The 16,129-nt window shown below is 66.9% G+C and overlaps 1 protein-coding gene across 1 annotated transcript; it reads right to left on the reverse strand.

Moving 5' to 3' along the window:
• Window positions 1–130: 130 nt before the first annotated feature.
• FER1L5 (fer-1 like family member 5) lies at window positions 131–15,878 on the reverse strand. The gene is made up of 38 exons (XM_032203991.1): window positions 15,819–15,878; window positions 14,415–14,543; window positions 14,276–14,338; window positions 14,155–14,205; window positions 14,050–14,080; window positions 13,453–13,550; window positions 13,171–13,214; window positions 13,027–13,100; window positions 12,857–12,951; window positions 12,657–12,770; window positions 12,380–12,560; window positions 12,169–12,307; window positions 10,754–11,180; window positions 9,906–10,019; window positions 9,656–9,819; window positions 9,469–9,583; window positions 8,473–8,649; window positions 7,908–8,010; window positions 7,750–7,827; window positions 7,484–7,665; window positions 7,068–7,166; window positions 6,419–6,580; window positions 6,239–6,334; window positions 5,264–5,377; window positions 4,477–4,608; window positions 4,231–4,386; window positions 4,066–4,157; window positions 3,240–3,410; window positions 2,417–2,565; window positions 2,204–2,343; window positions 1,627–1,715; window positions 1,454–1,549; window positions 1,227–1,368; window positions 1,048–1,147; window positions 731–924; window positions 525–634; window positions 290–437; window positions 131–205 (listed from the first exon to the last, which is right to left on the reverse strand). Exons 1-38 carry the CDS (start codon window positions 15,876–15,878, stop codon window positions 131–133), a joined length of 4,704 nt encoding a protein of 1,567 aa, XP_032059882.1.
• Window positions 15,879–16,129: the final 251 nt, after the last annotated feature.

Genomic DNA, 16,129 nt, shown 5'->3' on the forward strand with positions numbered 1-16,129 from the left:
AGCAGAGTCGGGGGACGATGCTTTGCCCGTCACTTGAGTCCTGTTTTATTGAAGAGGTGACTTTGGGGGGGTGGCAGCCCCTTGGTGCTCCCCCCACCCAGCGTCCTCGTGCCCTGGGGGTGTCCCCAAATCAGGGCTTGCTTGCAGCAGCGCTGAAGGGATGCCAGCCTTGGAGAGGGTTCACCAGCTTCATGGCCAAGTAACCCTGTGGGGGGCAGAGAGGGGAGCTCGGGGGGGGCTCTGGGCTTGGCAGAGGGATGGATCGGGGGGGGGGGGGGGCTGCGCTCACCGGTGCGGCGTAGATGAAGGTGAGGATGAGGGCGAGGAGCAGCAGCAGGGCCAGCCCCAGCACGATTCGGCAGCGGTGCCGCCGCCAGAGGCCGTAGCGCAGGCTGCGCAGCGGAGCCTGCAGCCACAGGAACGACCCCTCCGGCCGCCTGCAACGACACCCAGCTGGGGGCACCCGCTGACACCCCCCCTGCACCCTTTTTTTTTTGGGGTGGGGGCTCAACCCGGGGCCTTACAGGGGTGGCTGCAGGGCCGGGTACATGTTGGGCTCCTCTCGCCCTTTCCCTGCCGGCCGCTCCTCTGCCTCCTTGGCCTTCAGCAGCTCCAGGCTCAGCTCCAGCTTACCCTGAAGGGGGGGGGGGGTGGATTTGGGAGGTGGGGGCCAGGATTTGTGCCCCCCTCTCATCGCCGCCCACCCTTTTTCCCCCCCATCCTGCCCTACCGACAGGCGCCGCTTGCCACCCTCCTGCACGGTGCAGGGCCACCAGCCCTTCACCCGCTTCTGCCGAAAAAGGGAGAGGTGGGGGGGGGCCCGCGCCCCCCGCCAGGGCCAGCGGCTCGGCCGCGGCGTCAGGGCACAGTCCTGGGGGCGCCGGGCTGGCTGCGGCAGCCGGCTGAGCTCCAGCTCCAGGACACCTGCACGGGGGGGGAAAAAAAAAAATGTGGGTGCCCCTGTCACCCATGGGTGCCCCCGTCACCCGTGGGTGCCCCCCTCCCCCCCAGCAGGTGCTGGGCAGGGAGCTGGAGCTGGGGTCTCACCCAAAAAGTCATCGGCCGTGAACATGTCGTTGTCCCACACTTGGAGGATGAGCTTGGGGGGCAGCTTCTGCACCGTCTCGTCCAGGCTCCAAAAATGCTCCTAAACAGAGGGAAGGAAAGCGGGGGTCATGCCCGGTGCCCCCCCCAGCCCCATGCCTGCCCCAAAGGGACCCCGGCACCTTTCGGGGCAGGACGCAGAGCCGCTCAGCCACCAGGTACTCGAAGGGGAAGACGAAGCGCCAGTTGAAGCTGCCGTCCCCTTGCAGCGAGCGGTAGTGCACGTCCGTCCTCTGCCTCTGCTCCTCCAGCCCGTCCAGCCACCTGCCGTGCCCCGGGGGGACGGGACGTGGCTGCCACCCTTGTCCCCATCCCCGCCACCGGGCCCCCGGCGGTGGCTGTGGCTCACCCGGTGACGTAGATGTCGCTCATCCTCTGCCCGGCCACGTTGGTGTCCCTCAGGTCCACGTCCCGCGTGTTCCACACCACGCAGCGCAGCTCGTACCTGGAGGGGGACGGGGACGGGGACGTGCCACCTCCCTCCCCCCACAGGACGTCCCTGTCCCCTGGTGGGGTGCTCACCTCTGGGGCTTGCGGGGGGTGATGTCAACGGGGGGGCCTGGGGGTCCGAGGCTGGCGGGGAAGACGTCCACCCACATCTGCACCTTGCCCTGCACCGAGGGGCAGGGGGACGCTGGTACCAGCACCCCTTGTCCCCTGTCCCCCCCTGTCCCAAGGTGTCCCCAGTGTCCCTGCCACCTGCCCCCAGCATCCCCCCTTGGCCTGTCACCCCAGGGTTCCCCTTATCCCCCCAGCACCCAACCAAGTCACCCGTGTCCCATTTGTGTCCCAGGTACCTCTTTATGGCCCAGGGTCCCTGTCCTACCCCCGTGCCAGTGTCCCTGTCTGTCCCTGTCACCCCAGGGTCCCTGCTGTGCTCCCCAGCATCCCTTTATGTCCTAAAGTCCCCATCACCCTTAGGTCCCTCCCCACCTGTGTCCCCATCACCCCAGGGTCCTTCCTTATCCATGTCCCCATCACCCCAGGGTCCCCATCGCCTCTCCTGCTCCAGCACCCCTCCCTGCCCAGGAGCCCCTGTCACCTCAGGGTCCTTGTCACCCCAGGGTGCCCACCATCCCTCTGTCCCTGGTGTCCCCACCTGCTCCAGCCCAGGCTGGGTGCTGTTGTAGAGCGTCCGCGTCTCGAGGTGCTCGGGGACGAGGTGACAGGCGCGGAGCACGTGCAGGGCCAGGCGCTCCCGGGGCGCCCCGGGGTGCCGGTGCGCGGGGGGGCCGCTCTCTGCAAGGCCGAGCCCTCGCACCACCGCAGGGGCCCCGTGACCCCTCCCCGGCACCCCCGGACCCCAACCCACCGAAATGGCTGAGCAGGAAGGTGGAGCACCCGAAGGTGACGGCGGTGCCGTCGGCGCTGAATTCGGGTGCCGGCAGCCCCTGGGTGCGGGCGAAGTGCTCCAGAGCCCGGCTGGGGCTGAGCTGGTCCCTCCAGCGCCCGGGGCCAGCGCTGCGGGCACGGTGAAGGGGCTGGGGGCTGTGGTGTCCCCTCCCCAGCTCCCAGTGCCCCTTGTTGTGCCCACCCCATAGCCCCGAGCCCTTTATGCCCATTGTTGTGCCAGTCCCATCTCCCTGTGCCCACCCGATCCCCCTGTCCCCTCTCCCCTTGTGCCACTGGCAGCTCCCTGTGCCCATTCTGTCCCCCTGCGCCCACCCCGCCCCCTTCCATGTGTCTGTGGGACCCCCCACCCCATCTCCCTGTCCCCAATTCCCCCATGCCCATCCCCGTGCCAGCCCCATCCTTGTCCCTCTGCACCCATCCCCTTGTACCTACCCTGTCCCCATCTCCGTGTGCCCACCCTGGTGCCCACCACCTCCCATCTCCTTGTACCCATGCCATGCCCACTGTCCCCAGCTCCTGTCCTCAGCCCTTGGCCCATCCCCATGTTCCCCTTCATCCCCATCACCTCGTGCTCACCCTCCTGTGCCCTCCCCATCTCCTTGTCCCTATCCCTTTGTCCCCATCTCCTCATCTCCATCCCCTCTGCCCTCCCCATTTCCTTGTCCCCATCCCCCTGTGCCCGCTCTCTCCCCATCTCCTCACACCCAACCCCACGTCCCTATCACCCCGTCCCCACCCCAGGTCCCGGTGCCCCCGCTCCGTGCCCATCCTGGGGCACCCACGTGCGGTACAGGCGGGGCAGCCCGCAGTGGGCGCGGAAGCGGGACAGCAGCCGGTTCTCCAGGTCGATGGTGGTGCTGCCGATCTCCTGGTCGGGTGGCAGCAGGTCGTAGTCCAGCAGCGAGACCCGCAGGTCCTTGTCCAGCGGGATGGTGGCCGTCACCTCGAACATCCTGGCAGCACGGCGCCGTCAGCCCCGGGGACCGGCACCCACGGGCATTGGGACACTCAAAGGTATGGGGACACCCAAGGGCATGGGGACACCCAAGGGTATTGGGACCTACAGGCATGGATCTGCCAGCATGGGGACTTGGTGACATGATGGCCTGGTGGTATGGGGACCCACCAGCACGGGGAATGGGGACCTCCTGGCACAGGGAGCTGCTGGCATGGGAAATGGGGATCTGATGGCACGAGGGTGTGCTGGCATGGGAAGTAGGGCAGGAGAATGGGGACCTAAAGGCATGGAGACCTGCTGGCCAAGGGACTTGGTGACACGGTGACCTGGTGTTAAGGAGACCCATGGGCACTGGGAATGGGGCATCTGGTGGCACGGGGACCTGCTGGCATGAGGGGTAGGGATGTGGTGGTCCAGGAGCCCTCCAGCATGAGGAACAGGGACCCAGAGACATCGAGACCTGCTGGCAGAGGGACCGGGGACACGGTGGCACGAGGACCTGACAGCTTGGGGACCCAGTGGCACAAGGACCAGGTGGCACAAGGAATGGGGACCCACCAGCACGGACCCTCACGGGACACCTCGCCTCGGTGCCAGCCTGATGCCACCCAGCAGTGGCAGTGCCACCGAGCCACCCGCGCTGGCCCTACCTGCCGAAAACGGGCTCCACGGTGTTGGGCACGTACTGGTCCCGCTGGCCCAGTGTCTTCGTCCCCAGTGAGACGCGGACGTAGGGGTCACACTGGCAGCATCGGGGGGGACATCAGGGTGACCCAGGGGGACATGGGGTGCGGGGGACATGGGGGTGGCCTTACCAGCCCATTCCGGTCACGAGGGGACAGGTCGAAGGCGCGGACGACGTAGACGCGCACCAGGCACTGCTGGGGCTGGCTGGGGGGCAGCTCCTGGAAGTGGCGCGGTGGGGGGGGCACCCCGGGGTCCTCGGGCAGGGGGTAGAGACAGAAAAGCCCCTGGAGGTGGGAGGGGGACAGCCCGGCTGTGCACCCCGAGGTGCCCTGGTCCCGTGTTTGGGGTCCCCATGGGACACCGGGGGCTCTCACCTTGAACTCGCCCACGGGCACGGGGTCCTCCCCGGCCCCCAGCGGCCCCCCCGGCTGGTAGAGGGGAAAGGTCTGGCAGAAATCCTGCAGCCCTTCGAATTCGGGCACCGCCTCCAGCTCGCAGCTGTAGACCTGGGGGCATGGAGGTGGCTGGTGGGGCTGGCCCTGTCCCCATCGCTGTCCTCATCCTTGTCCCTATCCCCAGCTCAGCCCCATCCCCGTCTTGGTGCTTCTCCCCACCCAGTCCCTGTCCCCTTCTTTGTTCCTGTCCCCATTCCCAGCCTTGTCCCTGTCCCCATCCCACCTTCCTTCCTGTCCCTGTCCTTGTCCTCTTTTTGTCTTCATCCCTGTCCCCATCCCAAGCCTTGTCCCCATCCCACTGCCTTCTTCATCACCATCTTGTCTTTGTCTCCATCCTGTCCCTGTCCTCATCTCTTCTTCCTCCTTGTCCCCAGCCCAGTCCCTGTCCCCTCCCCACCTTTATTCCTGTCCCTGTCCTCGTCCTGTACTCATTCCTGTCCCCATCCCCATCCCTGTCTCCATCCCATCCCCTTCACCACTTTCCCTGCCCCTGTCCCTGTCCCCATCCTGTTCCCCTCCCAGTCTCCATCCCTGACCTCATCCCCCTGCTGTCTTCATCCCTGTCCCCATCTGAGTGTCCCCAACCGTCCCTGTCCCCATCCCCATCATTCCCATTGCCACCCCATCTCTGTCCCAATCCTCCTCTCCATCCTATTCCCATCTGTCTCCATCCCCATCCCTGTCCTTACCCCCTGCCCCAGCTCACCTTGAGGCTGTCCCTGTGTGTCCCCCGGTGGCTCTTTGCGGTGTCCCCCATGGCCGCATAGAATTTGCTCCACCAGTCTCCTTCATCCTCATCCTCTTCCTCCCTCTCCGCAGCCTGGTGGGGAGCAGGGTGAGGCGGGGAGGGGTGGCCCCGGTGCCCTTGGAGGCCCCGTTCCCGTGCCCACCTTGTCCACAGCCCCCTTCTCAGCGGTGACCTTGGGCAGGATCTGCGGGGAGCAGAGGGGACGCCTGGGGAATGGGGGTGGGGGGCCGGGGACCCCGCTGTGGGGCCAGCGCTGCCGGGAATGGGTGGGTGGGGGACAGGGGGGGGACTCACCTGAGCGATCCTGTCCCAGGCAGCGGCTGTGCAGGGAGAGGGGAAAGAAATCATCCCAGAGAGAGGGAGGGATGGGGAGGGATGGGGGAGGAATAAGAAGGGATGGGAAGGGATGGAGAAGGGATGGGGAGGGATGGGAAAGGGATAAGAAGGGATGGGGGAGGGATGGGAAAGGGATAAGAAGGGATGGGGAAGGAATAAGAAGGGATGAGAAGGACTGGGAAGGGATGAGGAAAGGCTGGGGAAGGGATGGGAAGAGAGGCACAAGGGATGAGAAGGGAGGTACCGGGGATAAGGAAGGGATAGGAAGGGAAGGGGAAGGGATGAGATAGGGGTGGGAAGGGGTGGGAAGGGGTAGGAAGGGATGGGGAAGAGATGGGCAAGGGATGGGAAGGGATGGGGAAGGGGTGGAAAAGGATGGGGTGGAAAGGTGGAAAAGGAGGGGATGGGATGGGAAAGGGAGGGACCAGGGATGGGGAAGGGGCTACCAGGGAGAGGGCAGGGATGGGCAGGGGGCTGCCAGGGATGGGCAGGGGCAGGCAGGGCTGTACCAGGACCAAGGCTCGCCAGGGGGGCACTGTGCCCGTGTGGCTGCCCCCCGCCGTGGGGCTGGCAGCAGAAGCGCCCCAGGCCCCGCACGCACGCCTGCCCCAGCTCGGGCCGGTACCCGAACCCCTGCGTGTCCAGCACCCGCAGCCGCAGGGGGGGCACGTACTCCTCCTCCGCCGGCAGGTGCTGGGGACAAACCTCGCCGTCACCCCGGGTGCCACCAGCAGCACCCCCGGGTGGGCTGCCCCCCCCCCGGCCCCCCGCCCTCACCAGCGGCAGCAGGAAGGCGTTGATGGGGAAGTTGGGGTTGGCGGCGAGGTCGGCGATGGGGGGCGTGCGCAGGACCTGGCCCCCGCACTGCACCTCCAGGCTGGGGGCGCGCACGGGCAGGGGGGAGCGGCCGCGCAGCCCCCGCAGCCCCCACGCCAGCACCTGCGGGGTCCCGCGTGGCTCCTGTCACCCCCCGGCATCCGTTCGCCCCCTGCCCTTGTCATTGTCCTGTCTCCATCCTTTTTTTCATTGCTGTCCTTGTCCCCAATCCCATCCCCTTCTTCATCGCTGCCCCGTCCCCTCTGTCTCCATCCCTGACCTTGTCCCCATCCCATTTCCATTTCCATGTCCCATTCCTATTTCCCCACCCCGTCCTGATCTTGTCCCAGTCCTGTGTCCATCCCAGACCCCATCCCATCCCCATCCCATCCCCATCCCTGTCCCCATCCAGTCCCCATCCAGTCCCCATCCTGTGCCCATCCCATCCCCATCCCATCCCCATCCCATCCCCATCCTGTCCCCATCCTGTCCCCATCCCTGCCCTGTCCTCACCCACATCCTTGCCCCCAGCCACCCCGTTTCCCCTCAGACCTCCCCCCCACCCCACCTCCCTCCCTGTCCCCATCCCCGTCCCCGTCCCCGGGGTCACCTCGAGTGCCACCAGCCGCAGCAGGGGCCGGATGCCCAGGGGGACGCTGAAGGTGCCGTCCCTCCACGGGGGGGTGCTGAGCTGCGCCAGGGCCCCCTCCTGATGGGGTTGGGGGGCACAAGAACGATGGGGACAGGTTCCGGGTGCCCCCTCGCCTCCCCCCCGGTCACCCCTCACCTCAGCCTCGTGCAGCAGCTCGAAGGCAGCCAGCAGCTCCCCCGCCGGCCCCCCCGGCCCCTCCAGTGGGTAACGTCGCAGCCGGGGGGGCTGCCGGCACCCCAGATCCAGCCACACATGCGGGGTGCACACACACCGCCCCAGCAAGCTGCCAGCACCCTGCAAGACAAAGCCAGGGCGTGGGTGCCCCCCACCCATTGGTGCCCCGCACCCATGGGTGCCTCCCCCCCCCGCCGTACCTCTCCTTCTTTGTCAAACACCTCCACCACCACGGCTGGGGGCTCGTCGCGGACCCCCCGGGGGTCTCCGTAAAGCAGCACCCGGTGGAAGAGCAGCGCCTGGTCCCAGCGGGGGTCCAGGGTGCGGGCGAGCACCCGGGTGCTCTGGCTGACGTGCACGAAGGACACGTGGGCGATGGGGTCTGCGGGGGCGGCACCCACCGTCAGCACCCCGGGGTGCCTGCTGGGGGGGTCCGGGGTGCCGGGGAGGGTTGGGGGGGTCTCACCTGCTGTGGTCTTGGTGCCGTGGGGCGCCAGCTCCAGCGCCTGGAAGAGGTAGCAGCGCAGCTGGAAGTAGCTGGGCCCTGTGGGAGAGGCAGGGGGTGGCAGGGGGTCCTGTAACCCCCCCCCCGGGACCCTCCCCTCCTGGCACCCCGGGGCTCACGCTGGAAGGTGCAGAGGATGAGGGGCATGGGCTGCTGCGGGCGCCCCCGGCCCCCGGCCCCTGATGCTGGCTGCTCGCCCTCCGGCACCGCCGCCTCCGTGCCCTGCGGGGTTGGGATGTGGGGCAGGGGGTCAGCCTGCCCCTGCTGCCCCCATGTCCCCCTGTCCCTGCATCCCAACGTCCCTGGGTGCTGCTCTCTCCATATCCCGGGATCTCCATGTGCTCTTGTCCCTGCACCCCCCATCCATAAATTCCTCTCTCCCTCCATCCCGTCCTCCCTTTGTCCATCCCTCTGTCCCCCCTCCCTCCATCCGTTTGTCCCTACACCCCTGTCCCTCCATTTCTCCGTCCCTGCATCCCTCTGTCCCTCCCTTGATCCCTCCCTTTATCCCTGTCCCCCCATCCCTCTGTCCCTACGTATCTCCATCCATCCATCACCCCATCCCTTTCCCCTTTTTTCTGTCCCTCCATCCCCCCACCCTCACAGCCCCCTCCCCAGCACCCCGTCCCCATTGCCCCCTCCCCAGCTCCCCCTTCCCGTGCCGGCGGCCAGGCGCTGCGGTACCGGGGAGCCCTCGAGGAGGAAGAGGGGGGCCACGGACGGGGGCTGCGATGGCACCATGCGCCGGTGCCAGCAGCGCCGCCGGCACAGGTCCCCGGCGCGGGGCCGCAGGTGGAAGCGGCAGCCCCACAGGGTCGCGTACTCCCACGCCTCGTCTGGTGCTGGTGCTTCGGGGCTGTGCTGCGGGGACACGAGGCACGCAGGGGACGGTGGCACAGGGAGCGGGTGGGGGTGCTCAAGGCACTGGTGGCCAAAGGCTCATCCCCACCACCTTGTCCCTGCCACCCCCTTGCTGTAATCCCCATCCCGTCACCCCCATCCCTGCCACCCCATCCTCAGCACCCCCAACCTTGCAACCCCATTCCTGGCACCCTCTTACCTGCCACCCTGTCCTGGCCACCCCATCCTTGTCACCCCCGTCTCATCACCCCCTTCCTTGCCACCTTGTCCCTGCCACCCCACCCCTGCCACCCCCACCCTGTGACCCCATCCCTGCTACCCCACCCCTACCATCTCCACCCTGTGACCCCATCCCTGCCACCCCCATCCCTGTCACCCTGTCCCCGCCGCCCCAACCAGCTGGAGGAAGGTGGCCACGTCCTGCTCCTGTCCCTGGGTGCCGGGCTCCCTGCGGCGGGTGCGCAGCCAGCGCCGGCGCCGGTGCGTGTGGTACGTCTTCTCAGCGGGGTGCCACGCCAGCGGGGGGCTGCCGGGTGCCGTGCTCGCCCCGTACTCCCAGCCTGTGCCAGCCGGGTGTCCTTGTCACCTCTGCCGCCACCACCCTCCCCACAGTACCCGCTGGGGACGCCCACTCACCAGCCTCATCCACGGCCCCCGCCATGTCCACCCGCCAGCTGTCGGTGATGTGCCAGCCTTGGGGACAAGCCACCTCCTCCTTGGGGGGCACCGCCGCACCGGCCTGCATCGGGTGGGAGCTGAGCATGATGGTGCCACCCCACTGGTGGCATCCCCATTGTCCCTGTGTCACCCCTCACTCACAGCATCGGTGTTGGCTACGGCGGCAGGTCCCCAGTCCCCGCCGGGCTGCCGGCTCTCGTTCTCGTACACCTCCTCCAGCACCTCGCCCAGGTTGGCCTCGGCATCCAGCAGCAGCCTGGGGACAGGGACAAGCCAGTGTCACCTCCCCGTCCCCTCCAGCTCAGCCCAGGGTCCCCAGGGTGCTCACCGCCGCTGTGGCTCCACGGCCCAGGGTCCGTCCCAGCGCCAGCCCTTGGGGGGCCGGATGCGGTGGCAGGGCAGCCCCGCTTTGCCGGTGATGTCGGAGAAGCCGGGGCGCCCCGGCAGCCCCCTCCCGCTCCACTTGCCGAGGAGCTTTGTCTGGTTTTCGTACTGCAGCGAGACCAGGGTGGGGGGCTCAGAGGAACGTTGGGGATGTCCCGGTGTCACCGTGTCACCGTGTCCCTCCTGGTGCTCACCGTCTCGGCATAGATGTGCAGGGTGCCCTCCAGGCACTGCGGCAGGTCCCGGCTCTCAGCCACGCGCCCCAGCCACAGCCGGACACGGAGCTGGGCATGGATGTGGCCCGAGGCCTGGGGGACATGGGGGACATGGGGGGACATGGGGGATATGGGGGGATACGGGGGTTATGGGAGACGTAGGGGGACATGGGGGACATGGGACTTAGGGGAGATGGGGGGGGATATTGGGGACATGGAAGACAGGGGGGTTGTGGAGGATATGGGGGATATGGGAGACATGGGGGCACATGGGGGACGTGGGGGATATGAGGGATATCTGGGACATGGGACACGTGGTGGGGACATGGGAGTTGTGGACGGACATGGAGGATATGGATGGGGCACAGAGGGAACAGGGAGGGGACATGGAGGAGACACAGAGGGGACAGAAGGGGCACGGAGGGGATGTGGAGGGGACACAGAGGGGACACAAAGGCATCATGGAGAGGACATGGAGGGGACATAGATGGGGCATGGAGGGGAGATAGAGCGGAACTGGAGGGGATGTGGAGGGGACATAGATGGGACTGGAAGGGAAGCGAAAGTGACATGGAGGTGACATTGATGAGACACGGAGTGACACAGATGGATGTGAAAGTGACAGGGAGGTGACATTGACGGGACACAGAGTGACACATGGATGGGGTGTGAAAGTGACAGGGAGGTGACATTGATGGGACACTGAGGGGACATGGAGGGGATGTGGAAGTGACATGAAGGTGACACTGGTGGGACACAGAGGAGACACATGGAGGGGACACAGAGGGAACACGGGGGGGAGGTGGGACACCCACGCTGCCCCCTACCCCCAAGAAGAGGGTCTGGGTCCGGCCGCAGAGCCTCCCGCAGGCGGCACGGCCACGGGGCGAGAACACCAGGCAGTGTGCGGGGACACGGGCGCAGGCCACCCGCCGCGGCCCGCTCAGCAGCCACAGCAGCACGTCGGGGACACCGGCCTGCGGCTGAGGACGGGACGGGGCTGAGGACAAAGCCCCAGGGCCGGGCACCGGAGAGAGGCCTCGAATTCGGGGCCTTCCCCTCACCTCGGCCGCCAGCGCGGCCACGCGGCCTAGCCAGGCCTCAGCCTGTGGTAGCAGCGCGGCCCAGCCGCCATGGGGGGGGCTGGTGGTCGCTGCGGCGGCCATGAGGCGCAGGAGGTGCAGGCGGGCAGCACGCAGCTCCGCGTCCAGCGGTGTCTTGGGGATCTGCGCCTCCAGCACCGGCAGTGCCACTCTGCGGGATTGGGGACACCGGGATGGGAACAGCGGGGGGCACGCCGGGGGTGCTTGCCCATGGAACTGCCTCGTTTTGCACCAAAATGCCACATTTCTAGCCCAGAAGTGTGCTGGTTTCCAACAGAATTGTCACTTTTCCACCCCAGAGATGTCGTTTCCTCCTAAAATGTTCCATTTACACCCCAAAAGTGCCTGATTTTCCCCCAGATATGCCCCATTTCCATCCAGGTATGCCCCATTTCCTCCCCCAAGTGTCCCATTTTCCCTTAAAAATGTCCTATTTCAACCTAAAGTGTCCTATTTCCACCCCAGAAGTGCCCCATATTCTCCCAGAAATACCCTTTTTACCCACAGATATGCCCCATTTCCCCCCACATGGCTCATTTCTACCTCAGAAATTCCCTCTTTTTTTTCCCGGATATGCCCCATTTCCCCCTAAAATGCCCCTTTTCCCCTGCCCCAGAATTGTCCCATTTCCCCTCAAATGCCCCATCTTCACCCCAAAATGCTCCATTTACCCATAGATATGCCCCATTTTCCCCCATATGTCCCATTTCCACCCCAGAAATTCCCTATATTCTCCCCAATGCCCCATTTCCCTCCGAAATACCCATTTTGTCCCCAAAGCACCCCATTTTTATCCCCAATTGACCCACTTTTTCCCTTCAAGCCCCATTTCCCCCCCAAATCGCCCCAGTGCAGCTCAGCGGGTGCTGGGTTCCCCTCCACATCCCACCACCAGCACCCTGGGGGCTGTTGGGGGTCTGCAGGTGGGAATGTCTCAGGGGTGCTGCACCCTGGGGGACCCGTGGGCCACCCATGGGTGCTCACCTGCAGTCCCGCGCCAGCTCCCGGAGCAGCCTCCTCCCGGCGTCCCCGCAGGTGGCCGTCCCCGCGTCCCGCAGCGCGGCCACATTTGCCTCCTGTGGAGCTCACCGCTGCCCAAAAACTGCCTGCTCTGGGTGCTTGCCCCCCGCCGCCCCCACCCATGGGTGCTCACCAGCCTCTGGGCCATGTTCTGCAGCAGGTTCGCGGCGTCCCAACGGTGGCCGGCGTCCTCCCAAATGGAGGTGACGGCCACCACCGGCTTGGCGTCGTACCAGGGCAGGTAGTGGTAGCGATTGCCTGCGTTCGCAGCGGGATCAGCACCCCCGTGGTGACCCGGGGAGGGGGGACAGGGGTGTCCCCTGCGCTCACCGTCAAAGAGGGGGTGGCCGTGGGGGGTGGTGGAGGCGGCGGGGCGGCACGTGGGGTCACCGGTGTCCCCGTAGTTGCCGATGCTGAGCTCGAAGCGCAGCAGCTCGGGCGCAGGTGCCAGCATGGTGGCCGAGTAAAACACCCCGCACAGCCCGAAGCGGCGGCGCCGGGGCAGGAGGCGCTGGGGATAGAAAAGCCAAAATGCCTCAGATAATTATGGCCATTATTGCCGTTAAAAAGAAAAAGCCCCGGCGGTGGCGTGGCACCGTGTCCCCACCTGCACGCGGGTGACGTCCTCGGAGGCGATGGTGTCCTGCTGGCGCCCATCCGGGCTCCTGGTGTGGGTGCTGAGCTCCAGAAGCACCCGGCCCCGGTACGCAACCCCGGTGTCCTGCAAAATAAAGGGGGGGGGGGGACAGCTGGGGGCTGGTGTCCCCTCCCCAGTATGGGTGCTGTCCCCCCCACTGCTGCACTCACGCTGGGGGTGCTGGGTGTCCTGGCAGGATCCAGCCGGGGGCCGTAGAAGGGGAGAAAGCTGGGTCCAAAGCAGGGTAAGAAGCCAGAGACCCCCCCTGGGAGCAAAAAAAGGGGGGTTCAGTGAAGGGGACGGGGTGCTTGGGACCCCCCCAAGGTTGGACCCTGCTCACCTTGAAGCTCGGCGCCAGCGGAGGAGATCTGGGAGAGGTGCAGGGTGGCGGTGCCCAGGACCTTGGCGTGGGACCTGCAGGTGGGCAGTGATGGGTGGGGGGTGATGCCGGGGGCCCCCCCAAATTGAGGAGCACCCCACTTACCCGCTGACGATGGCCAGCTCGATGGCATCACAGACGGGAGGCAGCTGCCAGGTGGCAAAATATTGGGGGGGGAGAGGAGGGCGTTAATTAGGAGGGGTTTTAATTGGGGGTCCCCACCCGGGGGGGGCGCAGGAGGAACCTCACCCGCAGCGGGAAGAAGAGCACCTCGTTCCACGCAGGGTTGGCATCGGGGGGCATCACCCGGGTGCAGAGCTGGGGGGGGGGACACAGCCGTCATCCCCCGCCCACTGCCAGCACCCATGGGTGCTCCCCGCCACCCACCGTCTTTCCAGCAAAGCTGGCTCGCACCGCTGCCGCCACGAAGCCCCGCTTGCCGCCGGCCGGTAACACCGACGGGAGGTGCGACCGGGTCGGTTCCTCTGCACCAGGGAGGGAGGACAAATGAGTACGGGGACACCCAGTGTCCCCAGTGTCCCCCGTCCCCGTGGCGCACCCTGGGGCAGGTCCTCGGCGCGGTAGACGTGGAGCTGGAGCGTGGCCACGCACGGGGTGAGCGGCGAAGGCTGCAGGAGGTTGGCCTCCACCTCCTCGCTCCCTGCCGGTTCCTCCGGCTCCTGGATTGGGGGGCAAAAATAACCCCAAATCAAAAATAATAATTAAAAAAAAAATCACGGGTGCGCCCCAGGGGGGTCTCAGGGTGCTGGGTGGGGTGCTCACCGCCGCGGTCTCGCCGGCGCGGAGGACGGCCAGGCTGACGCGGAGGTAGCCGCAGGATCCGGCCTCGGGGCACCGGGGGTGCTGCAGGCTCAGCCACTTCCAGCTCAGCCTGCGACCTGCCGCGGGGACACCCGTGTCACCCCCCCGGGGTGTGGTGACACCCCATGGGCACCCACCGCCCCACGGGGGGGGCTCACCTACCGGGCGCGTTGTAGATGGTGCCGACATCCAACTGCGGGGAAGCAAAAAGGGAGGAAAATGGCTAAAATGGGGTTTTTCACCCCGTTTCCCTGCTGCCACCCTCACCTTGAAGGTGCCGATGGTGGCCTCGGCACGGACGGCCCGGGAGTTGAGCACCTGTGGGGTTGGGGACAATGTCAGCGGCCACCCCATTGTCACCGTCCCCGCAGGTGCCACTGGCCCCGACCTGGATGTGGATGGGCACTGCTGCCAGCTGGATGGGCGTTTGGTGGAAATGCTGGGAAAACACCTAGAATTGGGCAAAACTGTGAGCGCGGTGGCGGGCGGGAGGGGGACACCGGCGGGTCCCCGTCCCCTGGGGCCACCTCGTTGTAGTAGGGGTTGTTCCCCGCGCGGATCCTGGTCCTGAAGCGGTGCTCGCCGATGAGGACCGTCACCACCGGCTTGATGTCATTGCCCTGCAGCTGGTGGCCCTCGATCACCCTCACCCGCACCTACGGGACACGTGGGGACACGGTGGCCACTGTTTGGGACAGCGCCCCGGGTGCCACCGCACCCTTGGGTGCCCTACCTGGAAATCCTCCTTCCTCCCCGCCGCGGGCTTAGCGTGGTGGCGCGGTGGCCCCGGTGGCACCCCGATGGCTGTCCCCACCGCCGGGGAGAGGCATGGGGGGGACAGGCGGGGTGCCACCCATCCCTGCTGGGGTGGCACGGTGTCCCCTGCTCCCACCTGGCCGGGGGGGACGTAGGAGCAGCGGACGGTGACAGTGGCCCCCGTGGGACGTCCCCGAGGGTCCAGCAGTGGGAGGTGGCTGAGGGCGAGCGGCAGCCCGGGCTCCTCCGCCAGCCGGCCCAGTGGCACCGTGGTGGCACCCAGGTCCCTGCAGAGGACAGGGATGGTGAGCACGGCCACCCTGGGGACAGCACCCTGCGGTGCCCACCCATGGGTGCCACTCACCCCTGGGGTGCCGGCTGGCCCCAGTGCCGGAGGCGCAGGACCAGGCTGGCTGAGGGACGCAGGGGACGCGCGCCCAGCGGCCACACCAATGTCTGCGGGGCAGGTGACAGCAGTCAGCAGGGTGGCACGAGTGTCCCCATGCCACTGCTGGTTGTCCCCGTGCCACGTCACCTCATTCCAGGTGGGGTTGCACTCTGCTGGCACCACCCGGGTGCTCCTGGGGACACCTGGGGGGGACAGGAGGGATGGTGGCAGCACCCTGGGTTGGGGACGTTGAGGTGACACTGCCCCTGTCCCCACGCGTGGCTGGCACCGTCCCATCACACGAGGCTGCTCGATGCCATCCCATCCCGTGACGATGACAGATGCCACCCCGTCCCATGAGGATGGCCAACCCATCTCATGGGGACGGCCACCGCGGTGTCCCCCTGTCCCCCCGGTACCTCTGAAGCGGGCGGACACGTGCACGCCGGGCCCAGCGCCCGTGGCTGCCGGGATGTGGGCACTGGCCACCAGCAGCCGCAGCATGGCTGTGTCCCCGTGCTGTCCCCGTGTCGTCCCCATGCTGTGTCCCTGTGCGGTCCCCGTGCCACCGAGTGGCTGTCACCATGGCGCTGCCACCGGGCTGTGTTCCATAACGGCACCAGATGCGCCGCGGTGGGGACAGGCAGGGACACTGCTGCTGTCGGTGGGTGTCCCCGTGTCACCAGGTACCCGTGTCACCCTGTGCCCTGTCCATGCGTGGCCGTGTCACTGTGCTGTGTCCCTTTCTGCGTGTCCCTGTGTCATGGTGTAACCCGTCTGTCCGTACCTGTGTCCCCGTGTCCCTGTGTCCCCATGTCCGTGTCCCCACATCCACGTGTCCCCACATCGCTGTGTGCCCATGTCCATAGGTCCCTGTGTCCCCATGTCTTAGTGTCCCATGTCACCGAGCCCATGTGCCCCGTGTCACTGCATCCCCATGTCCGTGTCCCCATGTCCCTACGTGCGTGTGCCCCCTGTCACTCCGTTCTTCTGTGTGCCTGTTCCTGTGTCCTCATGCTCATGTGTCCCCCATGTCCCCATGTCTGTGTCCTTGTGTCCCCGCATCCACATGCCCCAAGCCACCGTGTCCCCATGTCC

The sequence above is a fragment of the Aythya fuligula genome, chromosome 27, assembly GCF_009819795.1.
Source record: "Aythya fuligula isolate bAytFul2 chromosome 27, bAytFul2.pri, whole genome shotgun sequence".
Lineage (NCBI taxonomy): Eukaryota > Metazoa > Chordata > Aves > Anseriformes > Anatidae > Aythya > Aythya fuligula.

Bases quoted from the DNA above. Each gene is read 5' to 3' on its own strand.
- FER1L5 (XM_032203991.1), bottom strand. From the start codon at position 15,878: ATGTGGGGACACGTGGATGTGGGGACACGGACATGGGGACACAGGGAC. The intron at 2,566-3,239 runs GTGGGTGCCCCA...CCGTGCCCGCAG, and splicing joins CTGCCCCGCCTGTACCGCAC to CGCTGGCCCCGGGCGCTGGA. The intron at 2,344-2,416 runs GTGGGTTGGGGT...TCGGCCTTGCAG, and splicing joins CTTCCTGCTCAGCCATTTCG to AGAGCGGCCCCCCCGCGCAC.